Source organism: Furipterus horrens, unplaced genomic scaffold (genome assembly GCF_987537825.1).
Source record: "Furipterus horrens unplaced genomic scaffold, mFurHor1.1.pri manual_scaffold_4, whole genome shotgun sequence".
NCBI lineage: Eukaryota > Metazoa > Chordata > Mammalia > Chiroptera > Furipteridae > Furipterus > Furipterus horrens.
This window is the reverse complement of record NW_028327174.1, coordinates 12,376,722-12,391,325: the sequence shown is the minus strand read 5'-3', so window position 1 is coordinate 12,391,325 and position 14,604 is coordinate 12,376,722. Positions and strand designations below refer to the sequence as shown.

The window sequence follows — 14,604 nt, the reverse complement described above, 5'->3', positions numbered from 1 at the left end:
TTGTTTGAAAGACCACAAGTTATTTTAAGTTGAATTTTATGTTAATTTATAGTATTAAAGGAACTTTTAAAACAAGTTTTTATGTTTCTTTGTCGTCTTTGACCATTTTACATATGTATTCTGAATTATTATTATTACTGATTAAGTATATTTAATTAATTATTTCATGGACTTAACCTTGTTTTTTGTAATAGCCACTTCCATAGTATACTCATTTTCCTATAACAGCATCCCTTATATTACTCTTGTAACTTCTTTTCTCTGGTTTATTATCATATGTAATTTGAAATTTGGAGGTTAATGAATTCTGGGGGGAAATTTTGTGACATAGTTAAGATGTCAGTATGTAATAGAACTTTTCTTCAAACAACCTGTAATGAACTGCTTTACTCTGAGTTTCTGCATTTTTCTATCAGATAGAGAGGCAACTAACAATAAATGGCCTTTTATTGAGCTGTTACTAGGAGCCAGACAGTATACTAGGTGCTTTACGTATATTATTTGTCAGCTCAGTCCTTGAAGACAAGTGGTATTATCTCTTACTTTACAGCTGAGTAACAGGCCTTGAGAACAGGGTCACATCAGTCATCAGAGATAGCCAGCATTTGAACCCAGATCTAATCATTCTGCAACCCATGTCTTCCCATTGTATGCAGTTTTTGGGACCATGGCAATCAGGATTTGAATTCTCAAGTTTTTGTTTACTAGCTATGAGGTACTTGGTTGAGCAGTTACTCAGCTTCTCTAAGCCTTGGTTTCCTCATATGTGATTAGAAGGCAGCACTTCAAAGTAAGTGTTAATATGTAGGAGATTAGAGCTAATAGCAATAGTGCATAATACAAGGTCTGTGCAGAAAAGGACCAACCATTGTTTATATAATGAGAACAGTTTGCACTACATCAATGTAACCTGGTAGCCAAAAAGAGTGGACTGAAATGAGCAGGTGTAAACAATGACGACTTCACTGTACTAGTCAGTGGGGGCGGTAGACGCCATCTAGTGAGTATGTGTGCTCTGTGGCTGTAGCCTTCAAAATGACTGAGCAAGTAGAGCAATGAATCTGCATCAAATTTTGCATTAAGCTTGAATATTCCTCTGTGGAAGCTATTCAGATGACTCAGAAGGCCACAGCTATGGGCAACTAGTGATTGGCAGCTTCATCACGACAATGTGCCTGCTCAGGCATCACGTCTTGTGCAGAGTTTTTTGGCGAAACATCAAATCACCCAGGTCACTCAGCCCCACTACAGCCCAGATTTGGCACCCTGAGACTTCTGGCTTTTCCCAAAGCTAAAATCACCTTCAAAAGGGAAGAGATTTCAGACTGCTGATGAGATTCAGGAAAATACGACAGGGCAGCTGATGGTGACTGGGAGAACTGTGTGAGGTCCCAAGGTGCCTTCTTTGAAGGGGAGTGAGGTGTCATTGTCCTGTGTACAATGTTTCTTGTATCCTGTATCTTCATTGTCTCTATTTTTCATATTACATGGCTAGATACCTTCTGGACAGACCTTGTATGTAGCAGATGCTCAGTTTGTGTTACTATTATTGAATAAAGCTTTGAAGTATTTTTAAGTCCACTAGGAATTTTACAGTGAGTAGAGACATCAACGGGAAGAGATTGCCTTAGGTTTTTTTGTTGTCGTTTTGTTGTTGGTTTCACTGAATACCAAGACTGTAGGCATAATTTATTAGATTATTAGTATACAAATTCATTTCTTCATAGTTTTCTCATTATGGTACAGGTTCATTTTGAGGTTTTTCTCTTTGAATATATAAAATTGATTATGAATATATGCCCCACAGTGAATTCAGGCAGTTCAGGAGGAATCAAAATGAAGTAGGTCAGAATGAGTTGGCCATTGTCACTCATTCACTCACAGACTTCCACCATAATCTCAAAGCTCAAGAAACATTTATAGTGTTTTAAAATGGAAGTGGCAGGGACAGGAGAGGAGTTGTGCATCTTTAAAAAGCACCTATTAGATAGAGCCTTTCTGATCATTATTCATCAGTTGAATCTTACTGATTGACAGACGTTGCTATTGCATGTTATTAGCCTGAAACTAGGTGGGGATGTTTAACCAACTTGTGTTTCCTTGTAGCTCTACCCATGAGAAAAAAAGCAGAACCAATATGGCTGTGAAACAAGGACGGTTTTATTTAAGGCATAATACTTTATCAGAAGATATACCCATTGTAATTATATTCAAGGTAAGGTTGAAGGTATTCACTGAAAATTATAAACAACTTCTTCATTGAAAAATTTTTACTTTTTCAATTACAGTTGACATTCAGTATTATATTAATTTCAGCATAGTGGTTGGACATTTATATAAACTCACAAAGCGATCCCCCGATAAGTCTAGTAGTACTCACCTGGCACCATGCGTGGTTCTTATAATATTACTGACTGTGTTCCCTGTGCTGTATGGCACTTGACATCCCCGTGTCTATTTTGTAAACACCAATTTGTACTTCTCAATCGCTTTACCCTTTTCACACAGCCCTCAGCACCCCTCCCATCTGGCAGCCATCAGTTTGTTCTTTTTATCTGAGTCTGTTTCTGCTTTGTTTCTCTGGTTTACTTCCACATATAATTAGAAATTTGGAAGTTAAGGAGTTTTAAGAATAGAAAGATTTGCGATATGGATAAGTTGTCAGTCATGTCATGTATTGTAAGTTGGAAGTTAATAAGACTAGGGTTCAGATATTTTTAAAATAGGAATCTATTTTTTAATAGATATATTATTTAAAAAATCCAAAGGTACCAAAGGGTATATAGTGATGACTAAGCATCCCACCCTCCTGTACCTAACCACATAGTCCTCCTGCCTAAAGGTACCACACTAGTCTGTGCATGTATCGGCACATGAGTATATAGTACATTTTTATTGTTTTGTTTTTTATTTATATACATTGCACATTGTTTTGCACTTAGTGGTTTTTATTTATTTATTTATTTTTTGTAACTTATATCTTGGAGATAATATTATATTCATACAGACCTGTATTCTTTCTGACAGACTTCCATTTATGGCTGTACTATTATTTAATTATCCCCTCATCAGTGGAGATGTGTGTGTGTGTATGTGTGTATGTGTGTGTACATAGCTATTATAAAACTGCTATAATATCGTGTTATACATGGGCAAGGACATTTGTAGGCTAAATTTCTAGCAGTGGAATTTTCAAAATGTCAAAGAGTATGGATCAAGTTTATTCTTTTTTACGGACTTCTGGATTCTGGTGAGTTTCAACATAAATATGAATTTTCAATCCACAACTGATTTTTTTTTCCAGCTTATTTGTGAATTATTGGCTTAGAATCCAAGAGACATTTCCCCATAGAATTAATGTCTAAATGGTATCTCCTCAGATAATTGTATAGTGGCAACTTAATCTGCCCTGAGACTTAAATGTTATGCAAAGTCTATGAACAGCTAAATTAGCGTATTAGTCGCTAAGCAAAACAGAGAACTAGTTGACATGTCATACAGCTGCTCCGCAGTATTCACAGATTCTATCTTTGTCAATTCTCCTACTTGCTAAAATTTATTTGTAACTGCGAATCAATATTTGGGGTGCTTTCCAATTATTCATGGACGTGCACATGCACAGAGCAGTGAAAAATCTGGGTCACCAAGCAGGCATGTTCCCAGCTGAGGTCAAACAAGGTAACGCTGCCTTCTCATTTCAGCTCTTGCACTGTTAAAAAGTGCCCTTTCTGCGGTGTATTTAGTGCCACGTTTTCACATTTTTGTATCTTTCGTGGGCGGTTTTACTATTTAAAATGACCCCCAAACAGAAATAGAGTGCTGAAGTGCTGTCTAGGGTTCCTGAGTGCAAGAGGGCTGTGATGTGCCTTATGGAGAAAATATGTGTTAGATAAGCTTTGTTCAGGTGTGAATTACAGTGCTGTCGGCTGTGACTTCAGTGTAAATGAGTCACATACATATACATATTAAGTAAGGTGGGTAATGGCGATCAACTGTATATGGGTGTGAAATGAATCTTGATGACTACTTGATTGAGGTAAAGAGCTCAGATGATCTGAGGGAATACTGAACAGATCCTGAGTACTTCAGATAGTTTGAGAGACTGATGATACTCATTTCTCATTATTTAGTTTCACTTCAGAGTTGGATATTTCTAGTCAACAGTTGGTAATGGAAGTGGAAATATTCTGGGAGTCACACTGAGAGAAAACAGAAAGAGATCCTCTGAGGTGGGATTAACTAAGTTGATTAAAAAGGGAAAACATTTGGATATAAGCCTTGAGGAGTAAGAAAGGAGTTGAACTGCTGTGTTAAAGTTGTAGCCAGGTGACAGAGCATAGGGGTCGGGGGTGGGGGGAATGGACCTCCTCATGTAAGGATGGTGTTGGGGGTCAGAGAGCTGTTCATAGCAGTTGTCTGTGAAGGAGGGTGTAGACATTTTTTTATATGTAGTAGAACTTAATGTGCTTTTGAGTTCTCTGTTTTTTTAAAAGAGATTTTATTTATTTTTAGAGCGAGGGGAAGGGAAGGAGAAAGAGAGGGAGAGAAACAGCGATGTGATCACTTGCCTCTTGAATGCAACCCAGGCTTGCACCCCAATTGGGAATTGAACCAGTGACCCTTTGCTTCATGGGATGAAGTCCAACCAACTGAGCCACACTGGCCAGGGTGCTTTGGAGTTCTATAAAGAGATTGTGCCATCTTTTTAGGATGGCGATGATTATGTAGCAGTACCATGATATAAGGGGGCCAAGGGGAATTCGTAAATATACTTTATTACCTTTCTTCGAGTTTTATATTTTTTAAGCACAGAAGTAATTTTGGCTTTTCTTGTTGGGATCCCGCAGTACTCAGTGCAGTGTTTTGTGTACATAACGGTATTTAGTAATGGAAATTTTATCTATGTAAAATTACATCTCCAGTAGAGGGCAGTGTGCTCCCATGCATAGAAGGAATTTTTTGAAAGTTGATGCTTGAAAGGTGCACAGGACTACCTTTCTTACACAAGAAATGGTAAATTAATTATGATGTGTGTAATATTATATCACTCACATGGGAAATGCATCACTAGACACATGCATTAAAATCAAAACATCTTTATTAACTACTTTTTTTGGCTAGATGACAAATGCTTGATAAGACAGTCTCTTTTCTTTCTTTTTCTTTTTTTGAATTTTGTAAACTTTATTTTTAAATTCTTGTTCTATTACAGTTGTTCCATTTTCTCCCCATTGCTCTCCCCTGCCCTGCCCACCCACTCCCACCCCCACAGTCAGTCCCTACCCTGTCGTCCGTGTCCATGGGTCATTTATACTAGTTTCTTCTTCCCTTTCTTTCCCCCCAAGACAATCTCTCTTGTCACATTTATTTAATATTTGTGCCATAAGTGTATACATATAGAGCTGACTTAAATCCTTTTATATAATGAGCTTTTAATTAACAATGTACATTTTTATGAGATTTCAAGCTTCTTCCTTTCTGATTATAAAACAGCCCTTGCACTGTAAAAATTTAGAAAGCCGCTGAAAAATGTAACTTTATTTTTGGATATATTTTTCTAACCTCTTTTCCTTTGCTTTTACAACATACACATCAATTTTATTTTTTTCACTTAACAATAAATTGTAAATAGTTTCCCGTGTCTGCAAGTATGAATCTACATCACTAGTTTTCGTAGGTATTATATAGAAATTGCATGTGTGTGATATAATACATTTGCCTCTTTTCTATAGTGGGACCTTAGGTGTTATTTTTTTGCCCCAGGTTTTCACTCTTATACACAAACCTGGATGTCCTTATACATACATGTTTGTGCATGTTGCTGATTATTTTGTGAGACTTAATTCCTAGGAGTGGAATTACATCCTTTAAAAAAAGTTTGGTATATGTTGCCTCATTTTTCTCCTGAAACGTATCCATTACATTCTACGTATAATGTGTATTATACGTAGTGTATCATCATTATATAAGAATTTAAAAATTTTACATTTCAGTTCAAACTTTTCAGTTTAAACATTCAGTTCAAATTTCTGTCACTTTTTTTGGTTTTATATAATTATTTTAATAATCTGATGGAAACTTGTTTGCTAACCACTATTTAGACTTTCTATTTGGGAGGTATATTGGGCATTGGATTGCCTAGAATCAGACAGATCTAGATTGAATTTCAGCTTCTCCACTTATTAGTTGTGTGACCTTGGGCAAGTTTCCCAGTCTCTTTGAATCTTAGATAATTTATCTGTCAGGTGAGAATTTCACCTAAGAGGATAGTGGTGAAAAGCAAATGAGATCATGTATTTTCTGAAAACTAAGTTGGCCTGCGAAGAAGATGCTCTTTCTCTTTCCTTCATTCTCCTTACACATTTAAAGTCAGAAGCCCAGGAAAATAAACTGGGGTACCAGAAAAGTCACATAATTTCTCTTTTAGTGCTGTGTGGCCTTAACACAGACTTTGACAGTCATTAGGACTTGATGGTTGTTGATTGTTACCAACAATTGGCTAGAAGTGACAGAAGCAGCAGGGTATCCAGAGTCCATGCTGAGTCTGAATATGATGGATAAAGCTGCTAAGACCTAGATCAGCCTTATTTATGGACCTGAGTCAGTACAAAGGTTCTTCTGCCCATGAATCTTCCCCACTTTACATTTTGTATTTCCACGCATTCAGCAGTTGTGCTATGATAGCATCTGCAGTCTGAAAGTTTTTGCAGAAAAGAGGATTGAGTTTCCGGCAGATGCCTGGGCATTGGTTCCTGGAAGCCAACTTATATTGAAGTTTTTGATATTTAAAGGAAAAAAAATTACACTGGCGAGGTACCTCAGGTACCTCACTCAGTTGGTTAGAGCGTCATCCTGATACACCAAGGCTATGGGTTCGATCCCCAGTCAGGGCACCTGCAAGAATCGACCAATGAATGCATAAATAAGTGGAACAACAAATGGATGTTTTTCTCTCTCTGTCTCCCCCTCCTCCTCTCCGTCTAAAATCAATCAATAAATTTTTTTTAAAAGAAAAAATTACACAGTTAAAGAGGGTCATTTCAGTTCTTTTATTATCTGCTATGACTGCTTTTGGTAATAATAAGTTGACGTCTGCCTATGTCAAAGAAAAATTAGGGAGTTCTTAATATTAGATGTTTCAAGTAGTTATCTGCTTTCCCTCCTTCACATAATATATTTCAACATATCACCGTTAGCCTGCATATCATTCTTTTCTGCTCATTAGTATTCCTCTGTCTTTTAAAAGTGACACTCAGTGAATATCCAAGGAGAAGACTTCGTGCCACTCTTTAAAGAATATGTCTCCTTTTTTTGTTCTTACCGCTGATGGCCAGACTAGGTGACCTTGTACTGAAATATACATTCTCTGCTGTTTTTTCATAAGGTTATTATATAGCATTCACTTTTTACTTAAATTAGGTGAAGTGATTTCAAATATCTAGAGTACAAAGAGCTCCATGTAAAGCTAGTTTTCAGATGTCTAAACGATGTCTGTAAAGCAAAATGGTTGGGCATTTTGCTGTCGTTTCCATAGCAATATGTCATTTATTTGTGGCTGTGACTTCTGAAGGCTAAATAGTCATAAAGTCAGTTTGGTCTTTGGAGCTGGAGTGCTTTTGATGATAGCCCAACTGAGTTATCACCCTGTATTTCTGTGTATTTCAGATACAGGAAGAGTTTATTCCTTTTAGAGGAAAGCTTTATCGCTGATCAGTTTTTCTGCACATATGGTGTCATTTACCATGTGCTTGGCATATCTTTGCTTCATAGCTTAGAAATATTTGGGAAGCCTAAGCAGTCTATTTAGATCCATGTTAGGCCACTTGAGAATTTCATGCAATTATAAAATTACTCCTTAGATTCAGCATCATGGCAGCTTCAAGTGGCAATCCATATGTTAAATGAGGATGGACTTTTATTACAATATTATTAAAGACTAAAATAGGCAATCAAGTATATAGTCTTCTTCACATGGAGATTCTGAGCTAAAAATTAATTGTTAAAATAATCTAGACGGTCCTTAGTTTAGATGTTTTAGATATTAACGTATCTCGAGAAAGTGGCTGATCCAGAAATCCTGCCCTTTTGGCTCTAGGATTCTGCTTCTGTCTCAGTGAGCCCATTTCCTGCGGTATCATTTTGCATGCTTCGTTTGGTACCTGTCCTGCGCGGATGGATCGCTTAGTGTTTGGGCTTTCTTCTGAGAAGTGATGTGTATTGGTCACAGAGTTTTGTAGCTGAAGATTTTAGAGGTGGTTGCCTAGACTGCACAGCAAATGAGTTGCCTCAGTATTGTTTCCCTTATATTTGGATTTCACGGAAACCCACATAACATTATTTTGAGAGATTAACATAAAAAATAACTTACATTCTAATTAGCTTTTCACAGGGAGCTGTTCCTCCCTGACAGTTGTGACTGCTCCTCGCAGACCGAGGAGAACATGGAGGTGGCTCTGCATCTGCACCATCATCACCGTCAGAGCAGGTGCACTCCGTGTGCTTGGTTGAAGGATAAGCCAGTTTTTTTCCATTTGTTTAAAAATTAGCGCTGATAAATACCTACATATATTTCATACCTGTTAAACTTTCAAAGGGGTGTTCTGTTAAAGGTAGGCCCCTAGTGCTTGGTTCATTTACTGGTGCAGCAAAACGCACGTAAATCTGTAGTTTTCTTGGTCCATAAAACATCTTGAAAAATTAGCAAGCCATTTATTGTGAAACTGAGCTCCCTAAAAACCATCATATTTTAGAAAGGAATTTGATGTGTACATGCCCATGAGATTCAAAAGTCAGATAAACAGATGGAAATAAAGACCTATGGAAAACAAATGCCTACTACACAGAGCAGTTATAGCAGGAGCCTCATGAATGAGGAAAATGGAGAAGTAGGACATAGGAGCGGTGGGAAGGAACAAATAATAATGCATTATGAGTCTGAGCTTGGATCTGATCTCCACGGGCACCCAGTTACTAACTCTCGTCCGCACTTAGGAATGCGTACATCACTGAGAACTTTCTCAGAAGCACCGTCCAATTTCTGTGCTGCCTCCAGAATGCTTGACAGGCGTTTCTTTTGTAAAAAACCTTGAATCTGACCAAGACACTAGGGTGAGGAATCTGAATTGCTATTTTTTCATGATTTAAATTATAAGAAAAATTTTCTTCGCTGAAAAAGGTTATCACCGATTAATATTATTAATATCCAGAGGTATATATGCTGATTTTCATTCTAGCCAAGAATATTAAGTAGAAACAAGGAAAGGAGAGTAAGACGACTAGGTTTTTGTTTAATGTTTGAACAAAGGCAATAGATTCCTGACACCGAATGACTAGGAGCAGCCACCTACGGGCTAAATGGGCACTTTTTGGAGAAACAGGAAGGAAAAAAGTAATATGGGATTCTTCACCTTAAATCTGGCTAGAGGTGGCAGCCCCACCCTGATCCTGCACCTTCTACTGAAAGGGGCGTGGGAAACTACCGTCGCTCTTACTCTGGGGGCATTAAAGGGAAGCCGTTCTTTCTAGCAGAGATACGATGTTTTCCATTTGACTTTCGAAATTTGGACTCCTGATACCTTTGAGAGTAGCATGCTGTTTGCAGCAACATATTTCAAATCTTAATTTGCTCTAATGTACAAACAGAAAGAAAAAGAATGGCAGAAAAGGACCAGGAGGAGGAAGACAGGGAGGCAGTGGGTTACTTACCAAACTTGGCCCTAGAGGACGCCACTAGCATCTCCCTTTCAGCACCATGAAGCCCCCATGTGGCGTGGCCCCCCAACGGCTTCAGAGAGACAGCATCTGCAGAATTTCCCGTCCTGCCGGTTTATAACTCAGGGCACTGACTCGCAGGCTCCTTGAAGGAAGGGAGCTCCCGGAAGCTGCTGTCTTGCATCAGTGGCTCAGGCATTATATATGTGACTTTTATGAAGGATTATGTTCTGACCGAATACTTCTAAAGGCAATATAGTTTGAAACCTGTTCTGCTTTGAACAGAAATGACATATCTTTATCATGCTGTTGGTTTTTAAGTTAAGCTTCCTAGTGCATAATAATTTCGCAATGAATGGAAAATAAAAATAAGTAAAAATTAGAACTGATCATTTTTTAGGATTGCTCTCCTTTAATCCATGAATGGCTGAGTGTTTTAACGACTGTGTGTACTTTTTAAATAATAGAGTTTATGTTTAGTACCCATTTAAATAAATGCATCATATCAAAATAGAGATAAAAGTATGCAAAAATAAAAGCACAGAAAAGAGATTTGTATCCTAAGAACTTTATTTGTTCACTAAATGAAAAATAAATTTGAACAAGTTATACACTTAAAAAGTGTTTTTAAGTTTAAATAGTGAATTTCATCCCCAAACTTGGTCTGTTAGTTATCTATGCTAGGTAACAAATTATAGCACAGTTTCTGTTGGTCAGGGATTTGGGAGTTGCTTGGCTGAGTGGTTCTGGCTCGGGGTCATTCGTGAGTCCAGATGTCAGCCAAGCCTACAGTCACGTGAAGGCTGGATTGGAGCTGGAAGGTTCGCTTCCACGATGGCTCACCCACATGGCAGTCGGCCTCACCACTGGGTCCTTCCATAGACTGCTGAGTGTCTTCCCCCCGAGCAGCACTCTGAGGAACAGAAAGCAGAAAGTTCTAGTGCCTTTTATGACCAAAGCTCCAACGTCATATACTGTCACTTCCACTTTTTTTATTTTTCTGTAGCGGTGAGTCTTTAAGGTTAGCATATACTCAGGGGAAGGAAAATTAGTCTTCACCTTTTGAAGGGAATATCAAAGAATTGGTGAACATTTTTAAACCACCACATTTGGCTTGAAAGGGATATAACATATATTTAGCTCCCCACAAAAAAACTTCAAAATTTCAGTAAGTTTAGGTCTGATCCTAAAGTAACCACATCAGATTTATAGAATACAGACTGAAATTCAATTGTAGACTTGCAGAGTTTTGAGCTGGAAGAGACCTGGTTGTTCCTCTCATTATAGAAATGAGAAAACTGAGGTCGAAGAGGTGACCTGACAGTAGTGGTTATAAGGTCTGTTGTTGACATTATGTTAGGACGGACACCTCAGAGAGGTGCCGTTTGCATGGTGTACTCAGGGTAATGTTCTTGAAGGTCTGCATTGGAACTTGGGATTCAACTTAACCTTTCTGTCTTCTGTGTGGAGGGAGAACTGAGAATCAGAGCATCAAAGCCTAATGAGACAATTGTCTCTGGTTCTGTTTTCTCTGCATAGGTAGAGGAAAAATTTTAATGCAAACATAACTTTTCCCCTAACTTCTAAGAAGCAGATTATTTCTCTGTCAAGAGAGGGTTCGTGTGATTATGCTCTATTTCCTGATGTGGCAGAATTCCAGGCAAATGTGTGAAGGACTGAGCCTTCGCACCATATGGAATCTACAAAGACCTGCATTGCTGGCTGACACCTTGAAACACTTAAGATAAGTGGGTTTCTTAAACCTGTTAAGTGCGTTCTTAGTCTTTAAAAGATCTCTTTTAAAACCTACATAAAGTATAGTGTGGTAATCTCTAGAAGAGCTCAAACATGCCTTAGCAAAAAAATTCTTTTAGCCTGAATGTAAGTGACTTAACAATTTTCAGAAAAATCATTCTTTTGACAATGCTGTTTATTTTAAGCAATGCATACTTTCTGATTTGCTCTCTGGTTGTGTGTGTGTGCGTGTGTGTGTGTGTGTTTCAGTGTGCCTTTATAATTATGACCAGTGCCTCCACTGTACCTTCCTGCTTCCTTTTTTCATGGCGAAACTCATAGGATATTTATAAATTTTAGACTATAGTACACATGCAAAAAGCACTTGAAAATGTTTGTTTTCCTCTTCCTAATCAGAATTTCTGTTTCAGGTTCTCCTGCAGCTTGGGCTATGGCTGCCAATGCCAGATGGCACCATTTCTGAGGAAAGAGCTAGCTTTTGCTTAGAAGTAATACCCACAAACAATGCCAAATTAGCATAAGCAAATGTCAGTGAGTTAACACAAAGCCAACACTCTTTCTATCTTTTCTCTTCCTCCTAGGCCATGGGGGTTGAGAGTGACCAGGAAATCGTGCAGATGATTGGGACAGAGGAGCACGTGATGGCTGCATTTGGGCCCAGTTTGGAAGAGTGCCAGAAAGCTCAGATTTTCACACAGATGCAGGTGTGTCTTTTCATGTTGTCTTTTGCTATGAAAGGGAATTGGAGATTTAGTGCTGCTCATTGATAAAGCATGGGATGCAGTGCCTTTGGGGGCTGTAGATTTGGGAGGGGTGTTGGGGAGATGGAAGGAATGATAGAGAAGCTTCTCTGACTCTGACTCATTTTTTTAGGGACTGGAGGAAGGAGTTTGCCTAGACAAGTCATCATCCTATATAGTGTCTAACTTAGAAGGGGGTTATGTGGCCAGGAGGCTTTTGTTCTGATTTGATAGGAAGTACTCTCTTTTTTCCATATTTGCCTGAGTTATATATATACATATTTTAAATTACAGCGACTCTAGTGTAGAAGGCTTCTTTTTTTCTTTTTGCATTTCTCTTTAATATCCACTTTTACTCCCTGTCTCTAGTTGCTTTTCACTTCTAGTTGTATGTGATTTCTGTCCCTTTTCCTGAATTCCCAGTCTTATCAACAACAGAGGCCTGGGATCAGAGACCCCTTTTCCACTACAGAGCCTTCATTTACCTGCTGAGGCACTCCTAGTTGGAACCTGGGGATTTTAGGACAAGACACAAAAATGAAATTAGGGATTTTATATATATATATATAAAATGTTGGTCCAACATTTGTAAAGTGCTTGGCTAAGTGGAAATCAATGATGACATTCTTAAGAGCCATCCCAGGAAGTGGGAATTCCTACTATAGAAGCACAATAGAGTTTTATTCGTCCCTATATACATTGTCTATTCTCTAAGTTACTTACAAGAAGGTGTAAATTCCAGGCTCCTTTTTTTCTTGTCACCTAGGATGATTGTATAGATAGCATTTTCCCACTTATATCTGTTAGTGTGTGTTCTCTAAAAGAAAAATCAAACCCATCTTGATATTTTCAAAGACAGAGTCAAACATGTAGCAAGGTTGTTGTCATATGTAAGTAAAGATAATCCCAAAGCACAAATCAGTAGGGATTATTCTCACCACTGCCTTCCTCTTTTCCTGTCGACTGTAGTTATCCAACAGGCGGTTTCAGGAAAAGTTGTTGGGATTTAGGAGAGTGTTTTTGGTCTCTATTGAAAGTGAAATATTTAGTGAGCATGAGTTTTTGTTACAAACTGAAATTATATTGTCCAAGGGTTCCTAGAACACGAAGAGAAAAATGTTAAGGAATTCCCAGGAATTGGCTCAGTTTCAGGAGATAGACTCGATTTGCCTTAATGATATCGCGGTGGATTCAGTGAAACCCATTATTCATTTTACTACACTCATCATCCTTGTTGGTCCCATAAGTCTGGCATCATAAAGCTGTTTGAGCAGGAGCTAAACAGTGGGTTGTAAAATCATTCCTTTATTTCTCTTAAATAGATATTGACAAAATTTTAGCTAACTGAGTCAGAGAAGTTCAGTTAAAAGATTAGCAGAATATGCAGTTGGTTAACAAGAAAGACAAATATTCCTAACATGAGAAAAACAAACAAAAAATACAAGTTTGAGATGGCTTGTACTCTGTACGCTGGATTAAAGCATAGATTAATTATTTGTTACCAATAAAAGGTTGCAGAGACTTAAGTAATTCAAAATGGTGAAGTTGAACATAAATCATGAGTTAGGACAACATGAATATCTTGTTATTCTCAATGAAAATTTAGCAAGTACACTTTATCTTATATGATAGCATTTTTAACAACATGGAATTTTAGTGGACTGCTTGAAACCAGTGATTTGTTGGGTTTTTTTTTTTGAATCTTTATGGGCACTTTATTCAAATGGTTGGTGATCTGAGAAGACAGCAGGTTTGTATGCTAACAGATTGTCTTAAATTCCATTATAAACAGACTCTTTTTCTAAGGAGAAGAAAAGTAGAGGTAAGGAGTTTGGAATTTGGGGAAAAAGCTAATCAGATAAAAGCTGCAGCATTCTTTCTTCTGTGTCCTGGGGGTGGTCTTTGTGTCTTGGGCATGGTGTTTATCCGTGCCCTGGGTGGTGGTCTTCTAACCCTGGAGTACCAGGCTCAGGTACCCTCCTGAATTCCTTGCAGTCCTCCCTGGGCTCAGGTGGAGGAAAGGCAGAGAGGACCGGAGACACCTGGGGAGAGCTTGGCCCGCGGTGGCCCTGAGGGGAGAACCAGGGGAGCAGCACTGCAGGCAGACCCCTCCCCCCAGTGATTTGTTTTTAATGCCTCCCTTTTAGTCTCTCCTCCTTTTTTTCTGCCCACAAAGCCTTTTTATTCTATATTTGTTATGTACATTTTACATCATCCTTGCCATGGGATCTGGTGTCTGGAGCTGAAATTATTTATTCCATTTTGGGGAGGGTGGGATGCAGTAGGGGTGTCATCTTGGCCTGTTTATGAACAGATTGGGCTCTTGCCCTCACGCTATAAAACCCTGGCAACGTTATTGGATATTCTAGCAAAAAGGTGACTTCCTGCTACATTAGAA

At 38.3% G+C, this 14,604-nt stretch overlaps 1 protein-coding gene across 1 annotated transcript in view; it reads left to right on the top strand.

Annotated features, from left to right (window-relative positions):
- The window catches only part of POLR3B (RNA polymerase III subunit B), a 106,642-nt gene that overhangs the window by 16,805 nt on the left and 75,233 nt on the right, over window positions 1–14,604 (top strand). The window contains exons 9-10 of the mRNA XM_090272569.1: window positions 2,107–2,215; window positions 12,048–12,170. Of these exons, the coding sequence (XP_090128695.1) occupies window positions 2,107–2,215; window positions 12,048–12,170 (232 nt within the window). The remainder of the gene's footprint in view (window positions 1–2,106; window positions 2,216–12,047; window positions 12,171–14,604) is intronic.